General features: G+C 44.7%; 1 protein-coding gene across 2 annotated transcripts in view; it reads left to right on the top strand.

The window, feature by feature from the left end:
* Positions 1–19,761, top strand: part of PLPP6 (phospholipid phosphatase 6) — a 154,274-nt gene that overhangs the window by 124,070 nt on the left and 10,443 nt on the right. For both annotated transcript variants that reach the window (XM_078641545.1, XM_078641537.1), the window contains exon 2: positions 8,114–8,579. In XM_078641545.1, coding sequence (XP_078497671.1) covers positions 8,135–8,579 — 445 coding nt within the window. In that variant the 5' untranslated portion in view covers positions 8,114–8,134. The remainder of the gene's footprint in view (positions 1–8,113; positions 8,580–19,761) is intronic.

Genomic DNA, 19,761 nt, shown 5'->3' on the forward strand with positions numbered 1-19,761 from the left:
AACTAGATGCTTCCTGGCACCTAGAAGACCAGGAAGAGAACTACCTGCTACTTGAAACATAACTCACCATTAAACCCCTACCAAAACAGGCAAGTGTACAGTGCCTTCCTAAAAGCCCATTGACATTCAATATTGTTGTGTTGGGAGGGTACGTAGTTCCAAAGGGTATGGAAAGGAGCATCCTTAATGCATGGAAAACACAGTAAACCCTGATTTTCAGGGCAAAGTGTCCTCCCTGATCTTTAAGGTTGTGGGATGCTGACAATTTCCGAAGTTTCATGTCCATTAAACACCTTACGGCTGAAGTAGAGACCTTTAAAATAAAATCTTTGTTCAATCGTCAGGTAGTTCCTATGAGACATCGTTGAATTTCCAAAAGTTGTAGGCAGTCGTGAATGTAAAGTTCTAAACCCGTAGAAGAATGACCATTAGATGAGCTTGGAAGCCAAGATATAGGCCATCGCAATAATCTGTTTCAGAAGATTGCCACGGAGCATACCTACAGCTTGGTTGGTCTTAAGGTTAAAATGTATCATTTTTCTCAGAAGCCAAAGCATAAGAAAGCATGAGCTTGCAACAACCTTCGTAGTAATTTCTCCACCTAACCCAACTCTCAGCAGCTTTGATACTTGTGCCCGTGTATGATGCAGAACCATATGTGAAGGACACAGCTCATTGTTCCAGCAGTCTACACTGTCCCATTGTAAGATGAGCTTTTACTGGCAAGGAGTTTTAAAGGGATGGGATTGATGAACTGTTGTGGCTAACACGGTTACTGTAGGTCACCATCTCAAAGAGATGCCTCATGGAGGTGAAACTGTTTTGATGTGGAAGCCCTTCTCTATAGCTGAAAAAGGTAATTTCTAGAGCTACTGAGAAGTGGTGTTTGGCCACTCTCCGAGATTCTCTTGAGCTTTGCTTTAAGTCAGGTATGGTGTTGCTCGATGATGGTAGCAGCGGCATGTACTTTAATGTCTTCACTTATGTTGATGTTCCTTATTAGTCCAGAGTACTTCTTTAATGCAATTTTGAAACACGTCAGCTGCACTTCATATGCCAAATTCAGACTTTTACATCATTGAAGGCACACATGAGGTTATATATCTCAATGGTGTGTCAGAAGTGTGGGGTGCCCAATACCCAGGACCTCTTGCTTACGGCCAAGGACAACACATTTTCGTGTTTGTGTCCACTGGACGAAGTGGCCCAAACCCATGCATCACACACCATTTGGCTGCCAGATTGCTGTACCACAGTATGGATCCATGAAAGAGGATTGTCTTCCAATAAGACAGTGTTTGAATCTATATTCAACTTGTGTATATAATTCAATAATACCAAACCTTTACAATTAGATAGAGATCTCTAAGGAAATTATGTGAGTTGTGAACTTAGCTTACATTACCATAAGTGGTTCCACTGTAAAAGCATGTACAATGTTTGCAAAATGTAACACTTGAAGTGGTTAATAATGATGATATGCAGATACATGCAGTATTGCACAATTTTAATTTCTGTTCCCTGAGGCCTCATTTAATAAAACATGTTTGATAAACGCAACTTGAAAATAAGTTAGGGTCTGATTCGTAAACAACGCCATAAAATTGCACCCATGTATTTGTCCTTTCATTGATGCAGATTTATGACTTCCAGAAGTCACAAGAGCTTGCAGAAATAGGCCTTGAAACTGCATTCCTATCAATTTTCTGGGAATTTCTTTTTTGCTTGGGAAAACACATACGTGTATGTTTGCTTGTGTGAAAATCAGCTGATCAATTGCAAATTAACATTCTCTACACCCTCCCTTTTTCCCACTCTGGAAAATATTTGACTCCCGTCCTTGTCAGTAGTACATTTCAAACCTTTTCCGGAGTGGGAAGAGATTGTCAGAAAGTTATTGAATACTCTTAAACATTTTAGTTTGTGGGGGTGTCCGGACTTTGAGGGGATTCCAACCTAGAATTACCGCTTCCCGCCTACTTCCAGCTAATGTAGATTTGCGGAGAAGTAGCAGAATCAGAGCCTTGCTAGAATCCATACCCTAACATGTACAAAAAAGTGATGAATGAATGCTTGACTAAATCTCAGCCACTGGTAATTACTCAGGACCGCATCCCAATCTATCATTATTTTGCCCACCATTTCACCTCAGTTTGGACCCAGCTATGGTCAAATCAGTCTTGATTGACCCTGCTTCAATCGGAAAAGTCCAGCCTGAACTGTCCAGCTAGGTCCTCTCTGAACCGGAACACAAGCAACCCAGCACCATTTTCCCCCTAGTTATGGGCTCATCAGCCAGGTAAAGCTTGGTTTCAGGGAGGACTGCTGCAGTATGGAGAGCTTTTTAGGAGAGTTGGTGTCTTTATTCACTGCTTTGTAGTTATCAGCATGTGTGACCCATACTATGTTGATCGGTGATTGCACACTTCAAAATTAAATGTAAACAAAATAATTTGCAACTTGAAAAAAAGATTTTACTAAAGTATTGCACAATTTTAATTTCTGTTCCCTGAGGCCTCATTTAATACAACATGTTTGATAAACGCCAATATTTAAAAAAAAGATTACCAAAGGAGAATGAGTCTAAAATAATTTTGGGCAACTTCAAAATAGGTTAGGGTCTGATTCGTAAACAACGCCATAAAATTGCACCCAAGTATATGTCCTTTCATTGATGCAGATTTAAGACTTCCAGAAGTCACAAGAGCTTGCAGAAATGGGCCTTGAAACTGCATTCCTATCAATTTTCTGGGAATTTCTTTTTTGCTTGGGAAAACACATACGTGTATGTTTGCTTGTGTGAAAATCAGCTGATCAATTGCAAATTAACATTCTCTACACCCTCCCTTTTTCCCACTCTGGAAAATATTTGACTCCCGTCCTTGTCAGTAGTACATTTCAAACCTTTTCCGGAGTGGGAAGAGATTGTCAGAAAGTTATTGAATACTCTTAAACATTTTAGTTTGTGGGGGTGTCCGGACTTTGAGGGGATTCCAACCTAGAATTACCGCTTCCCGCCTACTTCCAGCTAATGTAGATTTGCGGAGAAGTAGCAGAATCAGAGCCTTGCTAGAATCCATACCCTAACGTGTACAAAAAAGTGATGAATGAATGCTTGACTAAATCTCAGCCACTGGTAATTACTCAGGACCGCATCCCAATCTATCATTATTTTGCCCACCATTTCACCTCAGTTTGGACCCAGCTATGGTCAAATCAGTCTTGATTGACCCTGCTTCAATCGGAAAAGTCCAGCCTGAACTGTCCAGCTAGGTCCTCTCTGAACCGGAACACAAGCAACCCAGCACCATTTTCCCCCTAGTTATGGGCTCATCAGCCAGGTAAAGCTTGGTTTCAGGGAGGACTGCTGCAGTATGGAGAGCTTTTTAGGAGAGTTGGTGTCTTTATTCACTGCTTTGTAGTTATCAGCATGTGTGACCCATACTATGTTGATCGGTGATTGCACACTTCAAAATTAAATGTAAACAAAATAATTTGCAACTTGAAAAAAAGATTTTACTAAAGTATTGCACAATTTTAATTTCTGTTCCCTGAGGCCTCATTTAATACAACATGTTTGATAAACGCCAATATTTAAAAAAAAGATTACCAAAGGAGAATGAGTCTAAAATAATTTTGGGCAACTTCAAAATAGGTTAGGGTCTGATTCGTAAACAACGCCATAAAATTGCACCCAAGTATATGTCCTTTCATTGATGCAGATTTAAGACTTCCAGAAGTCACAAGAGCTTGCAGAAATGGTCCTTGAAACTGCATTCCTATCAATTTTCTGGGAATTTCATTTTTGCTTGGGAAAACACATACGTGTATGTTTGCTTGTGTGAAAATCAGCTGATCAATTGCAAATTAACATTCTCTACACCCTCCCTTTTTCCCACTCTGGAAAATATTTGACTCCTGTCCTTGTCAGTAGTACATTTCAAACCTTTTCCAGAGTGGGAAGAGATTGTCAGAAAGTTATTGAATACTCTTAAACATTTTAGTTTGTGGGGGTGTCCGGACTTTGAGGGGATTCCAACCTAGAATTACCGCTTCCCGCCTACTTCCAGTTAATGTAGATTTGCGGAGAAGTAGCAGAATCAGAGCCTTGATAGAATCAATACCCTAACGTGTACAAAAAAGGGATGAATGAATGCTTGACTAAATCTCAGCCACTGGTAATTACTCAGGACCGCATCCCAATCTATCATTATTTTGCCCACCATGTCACCTCAGTTTGGACCCAGCTATGTGCAAATCAGTCTTGATTGACCCTGCTTCAATCGGAAAAGTCCAGCCTGAACTGTCCAGCTTGGTCCCTCCCTGAACCGGAACACAAGCAACCCAGCACCATTTTCCCCCTAGTTATGGGCTCATCAGCCAGGTACAGCTTGGTTTCAGGGAGGACTGCTGCAGTATGGAGAGTTTTTTAGGAGAGTTGGTGTCTTTATTCACTGCTTTGTAGTTATCAGCATTTGTGACCCATACTATGTTGAAACCACAGATTATTAAGCCTGGGCGGAGTTCGTGGAGAAGTACACGGAGCTCCACGAGCAGCGGAGTGCGTTGGATAAATGCCATGGCAGTGATTTTCAGTGCCAGGTGTTCAATTATCACAAACGGCACCATGCACAGCGCAAGCGGGATCTGCTTCCTTTCTGCCGCTCAAGTACATTTTTACTGGAGCGGCTGCTTTCTCATCGCGAATGAACGGTTTCTCAATACGAGTGGTCGTGAGCATACACGAGTGGTCGCAAGCATACGCAAACGGTCGCAAGCATACGCGACCGACCACTCGAAAAGAGAAATCTGACTGCCCACGTTGAGAAATCTCGCTCGGAGGTTGATTTTCCACGTTCGCGCTTGCCAACTTTATGTTGACGATCGCAAACGCGGAAAAATCTCGCCGGGAGGTGGATTTTCCTCGCTTGCCAACTTTTTTTATTTTTTATTCTTGGTATTAAACATTTAATTAATACAATTGCACAGCAGTACCTCAGTTTAGCCTTCTCTGGCACAGGTTTACATTACACCCCATAGGCAAGTCAGCAATTACCCATTACATCTCATCTTTAAACAGGAGTTAGAGCTTCCTTTCAATCCATCGTTCTCCCAGCAGAGGGCCCATGGGCATGTGGAGGGCTACATATATTTCCCCTGAATGCATTCCACTTTCCCCAGACCCGGTCCCACTTCTGGGGGCAAACTCTATTTTTGTAAACCTGCGCTTCGGCAGTCATGCACCAATCCATATCTCGCTTCCATTCAGCCAGGGTTGGTATCTCCGCCACCCCCCACCTCCGAGCAATATTGCGTTTCGCAATCATTAATCCCATGGTAGTCCACAATAGCCTAGCACGGTCAAGATCAGTAGGTTCCCACACATTCAAGAGGCACACCGTAGGAGTCAGTGCAACTGTATCCCATACGCTTATTTTATACATGTAATTATGGTATTCCAGAATCTTTGGATGGGTCAACACTTCCAGATGATGTGGAAAAAGGTGCCAGTACTTCCACATGCTATTCTACATTCTGCATCTTCAAGTGTGCCCATTTTAACAAGTGCAGTACATGTGATATATGACCTATGGAGTATTTTTAATTGGACAAGTCGCAATCTCGATGATATTGCGACCTCTCGGGCAACGCAAGGGCTTCCCTCCATCTTCTTCCAGCTACCCCACATCTGCCTGCCACTTTTCCTGGAGACCAAGCAACGGGTCTGGTAGGTTATTAATGATTTTTTTGTAAGTCAATGAGATGGCCTTGCTCGGCATATATTCAGAGATGAGCCTGTCTGCCGGAAGAGATGCCTCCGGCAAGTCCTCACCATAACTCATACTCTCTTTAGAGTTCCATGAATGGGATGACTGCCCCCCTTACCCACAGATCTTTAACCTTTAAAAGAGTGATGATATCCCACTCAGAAAATCCTCGGCACCTACCAGGTTTCCCCAGGTTCTCTGCCCACCACAGTGGTGTATCGAGCATCACCCTGCCGCTCTACCCCAACTGTTTCGTAACTCTGTGCCAGATTGCGACCGTCTGTGCTGTCAGCCCCATGAGCTGCTGCTTCTTTGGGTTGTTGAATAGTGCATCACTAAACCCCAAAAGTCCCATGAGCCATTCGTCCATATAGCACGCTCGATCTGTCTGTCTACAGTGTGCCCATCTATTAATGACCACCAACTGCCCCGCCCAATAGTACACCTGGATATTGGGAGGCGCAATACCTCCATAGTACCACCCCCAAACTAATTTATGGGTGGCAATGCGTGTGGTTTCCCGTCCCACAATAGGCTTCAAATCTCCCCGTCTATTGCTTTGAAAAACAAATCTGGAATCTCATTGGGTGTATTTTGCAGGGCGTACAGGAATCGTGGCAGTGCCATCATTTTGAATAATGCCGCCCTTCCCTCATTCCCAACTTGACGTTGACCGTCTGTGCTGTCGGCCCCATGAGCTGCTGCATCTTTAGGTTGTTGAATAGTGCATCACTAAACCCCAAAAGTCCCATGAGCCATTTGTCCATATAGCACGCTCGATCTGTCTGTCCACAGTGTGCCCATCTATTAATGACCACCAACTGCACCGCCCAATAGTACACCTGGATATTGGGAGGCGCAATACCTCCATAGTACCACCCCCAAACTAATTTATGGGTGGCAATGCGTGTGGTTTCCCGTCCCACAATAGGCTTCAAATCTCCCCGTCTATTGCTTTGAAAAACTAATCTGGAATATCATTGGGTGTATTTTGCAGGGCGTACAGGAATCGTGGCAGTGCCATCATTTTGAATAATGCCGCCCTTCCCTCATTCGCCAACTTGACATTGACAAACGCGAGCGAGGAAAAAACTCAGCTCCGCAATGTGAAGTGGTTTCCTGAAATCCGCAAGCTCCATGTGATGCGGATTGCGTAAAACTCTGGTAACTCCGCGCGTGGAGTTCACTGCCCAGACTTACTGATTATCAGGGAGCTTAAATCAAATTGAAAAATTGCAGCGGTGCTTTGCAGCTACATCTTGGTGAACAATTGAATGACATCGAAGGACAGTCTATTCTTTATGTTGTTTGAGTACTTTAATCTCTATGCGGACTGGCCTTATTTTTTCCTTTGTATCTGAATGTGGCCTATGGAAAATCATGGTGAATAGTAGACTTCATGCAATGCTCACTTGTTGGAGTACTAACAATGATGAACGTTGATTTTGGTGGCTTGACTTACCACATGTGTGCAGGAGCAATGCTAACTTGAGCAGTTGGGTCACATATGCATAGCCAGTGGATCTGGCGATGATTTCAGCGAGTGTGCTGCCCATCAGATGTCCCTACATGTATTAGGATTATAGGCGTACACTTTTCACTTTGTGCCCCTAATTACTTGTCTTTCCTCCTTCTTTCAGGGTGCCATGCTTTTTTGCAGGATGCTGCTGGGGTTGACTTGACAACCCTCGATTTCTTGCTCTGTTTTCAGTGATGTTCAGGCTAGGCAGGACAAACAAGACATGGCCACGTGCCCACTGGCAGACACACAGACACACTATGAGGACTCAGCGGTGCTAGGAGGACGCTTGAAAATGGCACCATCTTCCACTGTGTGAGCTACTTCTCCCCTAGAGATCCTGGATGCGGGGGTGTAAGACAACGATCAGGCCCTCATCGTTGCCAGTATGAAATCCTGGAGTTGGCCAGGATCGTAGCATAAAGTAGTCAATGGCTGTAGGTAGCACACACACAAAGCTGCTGGTTTAAAAACATTGCCACATGAATGTGCCTCTCAGCTATTTAGTTGCCCTGTGACATCACCAAGAACAACCTATTATACTCCAAATACGGAAGGGTCAATGTTCTTTCCTAAAGCTATGATCACTGACTTTATGGACATAACAGATATATTTTGGTGTTAATGAGTGCATGTGCTGTACTGTTATAATTTGTTGGTACATTATACTGCCTTATAGGTACACAGAAACACATAAATATTATAGACAGACACCTTAAAAGTGCATTGACCATTCACTGTCAGAGTAATCTTGCATGCCCTGAAGGGTGAGTTTTAGCAGCATACAATTCATTATTTTAAATTATTTTTTTAATAATCTCTTTAGGTTCTCCTAAAGTACACCGAGATGCCCAGCCCGAGGATTACACGTGAGAGCAGAACAGCTAATAGCAGCGCCGGGCCCACTAATGGAAGGTTGGAGTTTATCTCCTTGGTGAACAATCGGACTCAAATGGCAGATCCCACCACTACCCGCCTGCGTTCCTCGGAAAGCCCTGTGCGGCGCAAGGATTCCTCCTCCTCCCAGAAGGACTTCCCTGAGGAGGACTGCATGAAGCTACATCCATCCTTCCTGGGTATTGCCCTCCGCTCACTCCTTGCCATCGACCTGTGGTTGTCCAAGCGTCTTGGGGTCTGTGCTGGTGACGGCTCGTCCTGGGGCAGTGCCCGGCCCCTCATGAAACTCATTGAGATCACTGGACATGGCATTCCATGGATCGCCGGAACCCTCTACTGCCTATACAAGAGCAATAGCTCAGCAGGACAGGAGGTCACCCTTAATCTCTTCTTTGGTGAGTTCTTTTCTTTTTGACACCGCTTTTTATGCGGTATTAGGAGGTCATGTCTGCAGCTAACAAATTTATGCACGAGTTTTGATCCCTGCCACCACATTATTCTGCAATAAACCAACTTAAGTATTTACAAGAAACCCTCTATCCCATCGTTCACACTGCAATATACGTCGAAAGTACATTGCAGTTCTCTTTTCAGACATAGATGCATCATTAATGTCCTCGTGTAGTGAGATGTAGGGCCTAAATTCTAGGAGGGCGTGTTATTTTTAAACAATTCCCCACCTAAGCAATACAGTAGGACAGCAAGTCATACTGACAGGAAGTCTTTTCACTGAGTGCCTAGTTAGTTCGTCTTGACTATCATCTTCCAGACTTTCCAGTACTAAATGGTAATGGTTTGACTAGTTGTTTGTTTCCATTGTCATTTAGGGCCAGATGTGGGTGGCTAAATACCGGTCGGTAACGCCGAAATTCGTTAAATTACTGCGTTACTGACCAGTATTTAGCCATTTGCAATGTGGGTTAGTTGAAACCTACTTGCAAAATAAGGAATCGCTAAATAGCGATTCCTTATTTTGCTCTTGCATTTAAGGAATCGTAAATACTGATTCCTTAAATGCAATGTAGGTAGCACTAAAAATAGTGCACTTCAGCCTTAAGGAATCGCTAATTACCACCAACTTCAAGTTGGTGGTAAGTAGCAGTTTCCATTAAAAAAACACTTTTTTTCTTTTCTAAATATGCCATGTGGTACACAAGCATGCCCTTAGGGCATGTATGTGTGCCACTTGTGCACACATGCATATTTCAGGGGTGCAACAGGGTGTCCTTTGGACACCTTGGCACCCTTGAAATAACTCCCGCTATTAGCGATTCAGTAATACCGAATCGCTAATAGTGAACATCTTCCCTTTCATTCCTAAGGGCCTTTAAGCCCATAGGAATGAATGGCTAGGTATTCCTTAATAACGAATCTCAATTACCGATTCGTTATTAAGGAATGTTAAGGAATTGCTAATATTTTAGCGAGTCCTACCTACATTCCATTTAGTGAGTCCTTAATAGCGATTCGGTAAAAATCGATATTAAGGACTCGCTAAATGGAAGTTACCTACATCTGGCCCTTAGTTATCAATCTTGCCACTACTAACAGCTATGATATCATCCTTCACTCCTTGATATCCTTTTCCTCCCAAGTCGCAAGTCTGAAACCTTGAACAAGTGTGAGGGAGCTTCAGGAATGTGAGGGCCTATTGCCCACTACTTCCCTAATACCCGCTAATGTCTCTTTCCAAGACGTCTTCAGCGTAGGGCAAGACCACCAAATACAAATGAGTGCACCCTCCTCCATTATGTACTGCTTTGCTTTTTTACTGCTGGTTCAATACCAACTTGTCAAAATCTCAAAGGATGATTGTCTGTACAGAGTGCCTTTATCATATTTTAATGTTTTTGCTCCATATTCTTTCCTGGCAGGGCCTCAGAATCTTTCTACCCAGTGTAGCCCCCTCCTTAATATATATTTCAATATGACTTTCATTAAAGGCATGGTGAACAATTTACATAACCCCAAGACAATTTATTCCGTTCCTGTAAAAGTAGTGATCAATGTTTCATAGGGTATCTTCTGTGTCACCGCCATTCTGCTAACTGAGTAACTCATCAGCCAGTGTCTAAATTCATAATATCTGAAGCATTCTTTCTCGGTCACCCCATATATCCTCTTCCAGTTCTCAAAACGTCTGGCCACCTTGAAAAAGATTGGGTTTGGAGGGGCAGTTGTTCCCTCTCTGACTCTTAAAAGACTCTCCATCCGTTGGCAGGGAAAAATAGTTCTTTGTTTGATTTAACCTCATCTGGTATTTTGAGATTGATGAGTGCCTTGCTTTTCCAGAAGTTTCATAAACAGATCTTTAACAACTTTGATCTTAAGATTTACCCTTTCTACTCTTTCCTCATGCTTACCACTTGTTTAGTTTCAATAATAAATGTAATCATTATCGCTGACGTTCAAATGGACATGATCCTATTTAACATTGTTCTTACCTGGTCTAAATTGTCCTGTTAGTTCTTTAACTCGTGAAAACTGGGCAATGTAGTAGACAGTGAACAGGATCCCCTCAAAATCTAATGCAATATTACAGATGCCATGTTGGTCCTTGACAGAAGGACCACGTTTCCAGTCATGGACTTTATTTTACAAATCATTATTGTCAGATGCATACTTCCAGTGGGTTCAATGCACTCGAACATAGATTAAAATTCCTAGAATGCATCAGTTCCTCAGTTTTTGTTTGCTACAAATGCCACACTGCTATTGTGCATTGCCTCTCTATACTCTACAAAATGTCACACTTCTGTTAAACATCAGACATTGATTTTACTTCGCACTCATGTTTCCACAAAATGTAGTGTTGATTTTGCTTCACACTCCATATGAACATCACTGAACACAGGTGTTGAATATACACAAAACAGTAACCACTAATAAGCAATCCAGAGGCATTCAAAAGCAAATATGTGAACCAAAATAATATGTTTAGGTAAGCTAGGAGTATCTAGCATGAGAGAGGTAAGAATGATACAAAATGTAAAGTTAAAAACAGCAGCCGATCCCCCGCTAAGGCGGAGGAGCGCCACCCCACTGCTCTTTGAGCAGTGGAAATAGTAAAAGTAAAATGATAATGCAGTGTTATCATTTTATTTTTCTGTACTCAGGTAGTTTTAAGGGGAGGGCGGGCTGAGTTTTAGACACGGCCAGCGGAAGGAGGGGTGGTTGGTGCACGTAATTGCGTATGACGGTTTAGCCAGCCTTCTTCAGCTGGGCAAACAGTCATGTGCACTTGGCATATTCTCCACCTGGCTGTATTGCACAACCTGGGTGGAGAACATGCACAGGCTCCCACTTCCTGTCTGAACACCAAACCAGAGTGCTCAGACCCATCACGACGCTGCTCTCATGCAAATAACAGCAGAGTTGTAATTGGCTTGAGCCTGTGTGCTTCCTGCTTCCGGGAGGAACAGAAGAGGATGGAGGAGAGGCGGTGTCTGGCAGCCAGGTAAGTTCCATTTTTTTCCAACCTCCCCGCCTCACCTGTCCTATTCCGTGGCAGCTGCCACTGGTTGAAAAACATCAGGCCAATGGGCAATAGAACGTACATACATGCCCCTTGTAGGTAGTTTTACAAATTTATGTCATATTTGAAATGTTGATAATGTGTGCCCAGTTGCCTCTTTTCCCTTTAGAATCTTGGCATAACGTGCTTAGTGATGAGGGAACACAGTTATCCAAAACAGGGTTACGGACAGCATAAGCTGCAGTTCAGTAAAGCAAGGCTGGAGTTGGGACACCATGTTATTTCTAGGATTGTGGAAAACGTGTTATATTTTACTTGGCAAAAGCGACAGCCATTTGGGCTGTGGTGTCCATTTAAGTTTCCTTTGTAATTTTTTCGTCTTTTCTCTCTGCTTGTGCTATCTATTTTAGTTGACTTCCTGACTCGGCTAAGAGCAATGTACATGCTGAGAGTTTGTAGCTGCCAGTACACCTGTTAACTGTCAATCATTTACTGCTGCCATAAGCATTCTGCTCCCCCTCCCACTTTGCTTACCATGTAGTAGTTTTCATCTGCCCTTGTTTGCTGATAAATATTCCTAATTCGTGTTCTTCCTATTTCTGTTCACGTGCTTATACTGCACAAAACCTGTGTAAAAAGGGCACTGGTTTGTGAAGCCAGTGTACTACCTCAGGCAGCACTTGAGAGTGGTGTGTGGATGTGGTCCCACTCATGAGTGATTAATAAACTTGTAATTTATTTCCAACTCCAGTGTTGATCTCCATTTTGTTGCTCTTTGAACCCGTGGACAAAAGGGTGAACCTGCACCAGTGTACCGCTAAAAAGGTACATTTCCACAGGATATGAACTGTCACTGGGAGGCCAGCTATTTTTCTACAGCTGTGTATGATGGTTGGATCGAGCATGGCTTTGTTTCCCCAACATTTCACTAGAAAAGGGTCTTCAGAATGAAAGATAGGGATGGTTAAAAATACCTGATTCAGTCTAAAGCACTGTTAATTAACGAATGCATCCAATTCCATTGTTTCAACCCAAATCAGTGGCAATAAAGGACTGAAAAGGGCCAGCCACATGCAAATCAATTTTAGATCTTCCCAAAAACAGATTGACTTGCCAGAATGAATGGGGGCGTAGCCAACTGCTGAGCATGGCGGGCGTGAGCTGCAAGAGCTCCGTCCCCAGCCCTGACACTCGGCTAGATATCCTGTGTTCCGCTGGACCCACGAGGCTGGGACACCCATCCTGAAGCTGCGGACCTTCCCTGGACACGGCAGCTGTAACCTGAGCGCCTGATTTTGGACGGATTGACCTAATTTTCAGCTGAATCCGGAAGGCCTTAGCCACGCCGAGGTGAGGGGCGGAGCTGAATGAACTGAGCGGCGGCCAGGACGAAAATCAAGATCCCCACTGTATTAACAGCGCTCCGGAGCAAAATTGGCATGGACACCGGGGACGTTACCCCTGATCGGCGTCGCTTTGTGGTGCGATTGAAATGAGAATTGTGGTGAACTGCTGCGTCTCACCAACGACCGTCGAGCGCAAAATGGTGGACGCGGCTGACCGAGCCTGAGACCAGCGCGACTGAAGCCCTGGGTAAGAGGAGCCAGAGCGTGAGTGGGCGCACTTGCAGAAAAACCGGGGGCAGTGGGGAGCCGGGACCACTGATGCGTCCCCCCTCCTGATTGCGCCGAGGTGGTTTGAGTGCACCAGTGACTTGTGCTGAACTGTGAGTCTAAACTGTGTGATGTAGTTCCCCAGCGGCCCCCCCAGTCCCCACCCTGGAGCAACGACGGACGGGCGAACGCCGCGGTGCGATGGGGCGCAATCAAAAGAAACAAGCGGATGGTGCCATGGGCAGTGAAACGCAACATACATTTGGCAGTGACCCCTCCAATGCTTCAGACAGTGATGTGATACCCCTACTGGTGTGGATCCTCACGATGCTAAACTAATTCTGATATTGAAAGAAATACGGGACTCACGAATGGCGCTGGAGACGGGCATGGGAGCGATGTCTACTAATCTCAACCTACTACAAGCGGATCACAAAAAACTTGCGGACAAGGTCAAATCGAACAAACTGGCTTTGGACCATCTTATTCCCCAGCAGACCCAGCCCTCCACTCAACTCGAACATTCAATTGAAAGGATTATAGGACAGGGTGGATGATGTGGAAGGGAGGTCCCGCCGCAACAACGTTCGCATCCTTGGAATGCCGGACTGCAGCGAGGGATCCAACCCTACACAGTTTGTTGAGGACTGGCTGAGAGTCCATGTGGCGATAGAGGGCCTGACATCCTTGTACAGCGTGGAGAGGGCGCACCGGGTGCCTTCCAGACCTCCTCAACCAGGTGCACCGCCTTGCCCGCTGATAGCGCGCATCCTACACTACAAAGACCGCAACACTATCCTGCGGGCTGCCAGAGAGAACGCCACGGTGCGTTTTGAGAACAAGACAATCTCTCTCTATCCGCATTTTACACCAGTTGTCCAGAAAGCTAGAGCTACTTTTTTGGAGTCAAGAAAAACCTACGTGAACGCAGCCTGAAATATGCACTATTGTTCACTGCTAGGCTGAAGGTCGTCCACAGACAAAAATATTTTTTTTTCGACAATCCAGAGGAGGCTTTGGACTGGCTCAAAATAACTTTCACACCGGAGACTTCCCAGACTTCACTCCCATCGGGACAACTACGTTGTGCCTCCCCGATGCGGTCGACCGGACTGCCCCGCTCGGGAAATGGCGTAAGATCACTGTGGACACTGGACCAACGTCGGAACAGATCACGACTAGTCAGCAAGATGCACTCCTTACAGCGGCAGCTCTAACTGCGACCTCGGAGCACTCATCGGACGGCGAAACAGTGCATTCTGACTCTGAAAATAGCATAACACTGTTCCCCTCAATTACGCCTCAGGTTGCCAGGGACTTCTAGGGCTGTGCTCCGAGACGGCTGGGAGTGGTAAAGTATCCAGTGACTTTGCAATATGTACTACAGAAGGTGGCTGCTTTGTGGGTCCAGAGAGTAACTAAGCTTTATAGGGAAATGTGTGCTAATGTAATCTGAATGAGTAATATGTTGTCCTTACGTACTATCGCAGTCTTGGCCTTTACCCCCCAGGCGATTGCGATGAGGCCTTTATTGTTTGTAATCCATGTTGGACTTTTGTTTAAAGTTTGGTCCTCTGCTGTTACATGGGGGAATCTAGTATTGGGGATTTTTTCTGTTGATGCATGCTCGGCCTATAGACAGTCTATGTTTGCAGGATTTTGGCTCGCACAGAACACATGGCAACTACGCTCATTATGTCCCGATGGCATTACATAATACATACACCTACTGCACGTGGAATGTGAGGGGCTTGGGTTCCGTACATAAAAGGCACCGGGTCCTGGCACAACTTAACAGGAGAAGGGCCGCTATAGCCTATTTGCAAGAAGCTCACCTTACGAATGAGGCAGTTAAACTGCATAGAAAATGGAGGGGACAACTGTTTGCTACTACATATTCCGCTTTCTCTAGGGGGGCAGCAGTGTGGATACAGAATAATGTCCCTTTTAAAATCCTAGAGCAGAGAATAGACGCAAACAGAAGATATGTGCTACTTCGTGGTTTGTTGGATGGGGCTCATGTGGTTCTGGGCTCTGTATACGCACCCAACATTGATCAGGATAAATACATAACTACACTGGGCACGGCCTTGACAGACTGGACTGAATATCGTTGGATGATAGGGAGCAACTTCAATGCTGTGTTGGATATTGTCCTAGATACATCACAGTTAGTCAAAGGGGAAATCCCTGGAGTCGAATAGTCTACTTATCACAAAAGGCCTTTCTTGTTGTACAAAGAGAGGTCACAGTATGCCATAGGTATTCGGACAAACATAGGAATGGGTTTCCACAAAGAAATAGTCTTGTTTACAATCTAGATTTATTCAAGTTGCATATAAAAAAACAATAAAGACAAGATAAAATCATACAATTCTTCCAAAACAATTAAAATCCAAGATTAAGTATCTTGGAGGGATAAAAATACTTATTCAACAGTGTTACATAAACATAATATTACGGTATACAATAAATGGAAAAGCAATCAAAATATATTCACAATAAACAACAGACTAAACATAGTCACAACAAACCCCTCACGTGTAAGTGGCCCACTTGATATCTCTGCCACTATATTTCACTAGATCCAATGGCCATAGACAATTTGGTTACTCTAAAGCTTTAGTGGAAAGATTTGATACCCATCTAAAGCTTTATCTGGCCCTAATTGGATTCTTTTGGACCAAACAGTGCGTCGACGCGTTTCGGTGCTTAACACTTGATATCGTGGCACCTTCCTCAGGACTTCTTGTTTCTGGGGTTTCAGGGAACGGATGGATGTACCGTATCCTCGGGACCGTGTAGGGAACGTTCCAGGCTGGGATCTACTTGAAGTTTCACTTATTGGTACTTCTGTTGATTAAAAGAAAACTCTCTCCTGTAAAAGGAGCTCCTTCTGATGGGGTTCCTTGGTTTTTTGTTTGTCAGGCAATTGCCCACTTGTCGTGTATCTCAAATATTTTTCGATCGAGTGCAGGAACGAGGCAGAAGCCAACAAACAGCTCTAAACCGAACATATCCAGTTCAGGAGTAGACCAACGACTATATATGCCCGTTCTGAGTACGTTTTAAAAATATTTGAGATACACGACAAGTGGGCAATTGCCTGACAAACAAAAAACCAAGGAACCCCATCAGAAGGAGCTCCTTTTACAGGAGAGAGTTTTCTTTTAATCAACAGAAGTACCAATAAGTGAAACTTCAAGTAGATCCCAGCCTGGAACGTTCCCTACACGGTCCCGAGGATACGGTACATCCATCCGTTCCCTGAAACCCCAGAAACAAGAAGTCCTGAGGAAGGTGCCACGATATCAAGTGTTAAGCACCGAAACGCGTCGACGCACTGTTTGGTCCAAAAGAATCCAATTAGGGCCAGATAAAGCTTTAGATGGGTATCAAATCTTTCCACTAAAGCTTTAGAGTAACCAAATTGTCTATGGCCATTGGATCTAGTGAAATATAGTGGCAGAGATATCAAGTGGGCCACTTACACGTGAGGGGTTTGTTGTGACTATGTTTAGTCTGTTGTTTATTGTGAATATATTTTGATTGCTTTTCCATTTATTGTATACCGTAATATTATGTTTATGTAACACTGTTGAATAAGTATTTTTATCCCTCCAAGATACTTAATCTTGGATTTTAATTGTTTTGGAAGAATTGTATGATTTTATCTTGTCTTTATTGTTTTTTTATATGCAACTTGAATAAATCTAGATTGTAAACAAGACTATTTCTTTGTGGAAACCCATTCCTATGTTTGTCCGAATACCTATGGCATACTGTGACCTCTCTTTGTACAACAAGAAAGGCCTTTTGTGATAAGTAGACTATTCGACTCCAGGGATTTCCCCTTTGACTAACTGTCTTCCTACCCTGTTCCCTGGTGAAAGTGGGGTACCCTCTCTTTTTTGAAACTAGATACATCACACCCCCATTACATGCCACTGAAAGTAGGAAACAAGCAGAGGCGCTTGCGAGATGGGCGGAGGGGTGGGCACTCCATGATGCATGGCGGGCAAAACACCCTGGGCATAGGGAGTACTCCTTTTACTCACCTTCACACAAACTGCACACTAGAATAGATCGGTTCCTCTGCTCCGGTGCCCTGTTGGGATCCATAAATTCAGTGCTCCACATGGGTAAAACCTTGTCAGACCATAATCCAGTGGAATTGACTATGCAGTGGGGCAAGGTTCCAACCCCCATACCATCTTGGAAATTACAACCTGTGATGCTGGAGGACCAGATCTTCTGCACTGCTCTCTCAGAGGCGATTGCCCATTCTTTTTCAGAGAACGCAGGGTCTGCTAGCACTCGCCAGATGGAATGGGATGCCTTTAAAACGGTCATTATGGGAGTGGCTATTAGGACCAAGGCAGGGGTACGACTTGCTGTCATAGAGCGACTTTCTAGACTAGAGGGTAGCTTGGCAGCGTTGGAGGGAGAGGCAGCGGGGACGAATTAACAATTGACACAGTTGCAGGAGGCTAATATTCAATACGCAGAACTGCTTGAGGAACTACGGGTTGTCGATTACCGGCTGTACACACAGAAATTGCACACACAGGCTGATAGGTCGGGCCGCCACTGGCGCGGTTGGTTCGGAATGCCCCATTACACACACCCATACTCGAAATTCGGAATAACGAGGATACTGTGGTGACCACGCAACTGGACATCAATTCCGCATTTAGGGACTAATATGAGCACCTATACGGTCAGCTGCCTGGACTTCCTGACACTGAATTTGACCACTTTTGTGACGGTTTAACCCTCCCGCAACTCTCACAACAGCAACGTGATGACTTAATGAGATCAATAAATGGGACGGAAACCTGGCAGGCGATTAAGGCTTTACCTTGCAATAAAACCCCAGGGACTGATGGATTGCCGATTGAATTTTATGCGGTGTATGCCGAATTATTAACTCCACATCTGCAATGCATATACCGAGATTAGCTGGAAGAGGGTGGCCTCCCTACTACTACATTGCAAGCATTAGTAGTCTCTTTATTAAAATCTGGGAGAGACGCGCTGCTCATATCAAGCTATAGACCATTGTGGCTCTTCAACACGGATTATAAAATTCTCAGTAAGTTGCTGGCCACTCGCCTTGGTCAGTTTATTCCCACACTAATACACACTGATCAATGTGGGTTTGTACCTGGTAGGAACACTGCACTCAACATCAGGCACCTGCACCGGGTCATGCTGGGCACACTAGACACGGGAACTAGGGAAGGTTGTATATCCCTTGACTTGAGGCAGGCGTTCGACTCCTTACGCTGGGATTATATGTTCGGTGCGCTCGCCGCTTTGGTATACCTGAGGAATATATAGCGTGGGTGCGCTTACTATACAAGAACCCCACTGCGCGGGCGTGCATGGGTCAGCATATCTCAGGGCAATACGTGGTGGCACAGGGAACCAGACAGGGCTGCCCCTTGTCACCACTACTGTTTATTCTGGCATTGGAGCCGCTTTTACATAGCCTTCGTGCTCTCGCCGCCTGTAAGGGAATAACATGTGGTAGTACGACCCACACCGTCTCGACGTACGCAAATGATCTTATCCTTTATATCAAGGACATGGATGCGGATTCTCACCCAATGCCCTCTATTTTTGCGTCTTTTCAGGGTCTATCTGGCCTGGCTATTAATGCTACCAAGTCGTATGCATATTTCTTTGATAGCGCTGTAAGGAGCAGGCCTCTCAAGTTTGTCTCCTGGATCTTCCATATAGCACCTGATACATTTAATAATCTTGGCATACAAATCTATCGTAATGCCGAGGACCTCCTGGACGGCAACCTTATGCGAGCGATCGCCTCTCTCAAATTCAGTTCTGGGTCTCATTGCCCCTCTCGGTAGCGGGCAGGGTGACCATTACAAAAATGGTGCTGCTACCGCGGCTCCTTTACTATTTTACCAACTTACTGATACTTGTCCCCGCGAGGATTTTTAAAATATTGAATTCTCTGGTATCAGACCTAATATGGGGCACAGGGCGGAGGCGTGTTAGCCTAGTGAAACTCCAGCACACCACGGCACGAGAGGGGGTGGGAGTGCCGGATTTGCTTGCATATTGCTATGCTAGCCAGCTGCAATGGCTGGCATATTGGTTGTCAGGACGTAATTTGCAGGAGTTGGATAGGACGTCACGGGAATGGGACAAGGGGGTCATCCACAGGCTCTTATTACCGCAGACCCCCCTATTGCCGTCAACGCCCCACTTGTTGAAACCAGCTATCACTTACTGTCGGAGTGCAGTGAGGTACACTGGTCAGAAGACACCATATGGCCCCACTATCACAGCCAGACCTTTCTGGCAGTGGCTCCGAGAATAAAAAGATCCAGATCAGGCGGCAGGACGTTCGCCTATAATGCGTCCAGAACTTGGAACAGCCTCCCACTGCATCTCGGAGCCAATCCCAACCTTTCTGTGTTTCGCAAACAACTAAAGACCTTTCTTTTTAATTCCCCTCTT

This window comes from Lissotriton helveticus, chromosome 1_1, assembly GCF_964261635.1.
Source record: "Lissotriton helveticus chromosome 1_1, aLisHel1.1, whole genome shotgun sequence".
NCBI lineage: Eukaryota > Metazoa > Chordata > Amphibia > Caudata > Salamandridae > Lissotriton > Lissotriton helveticus.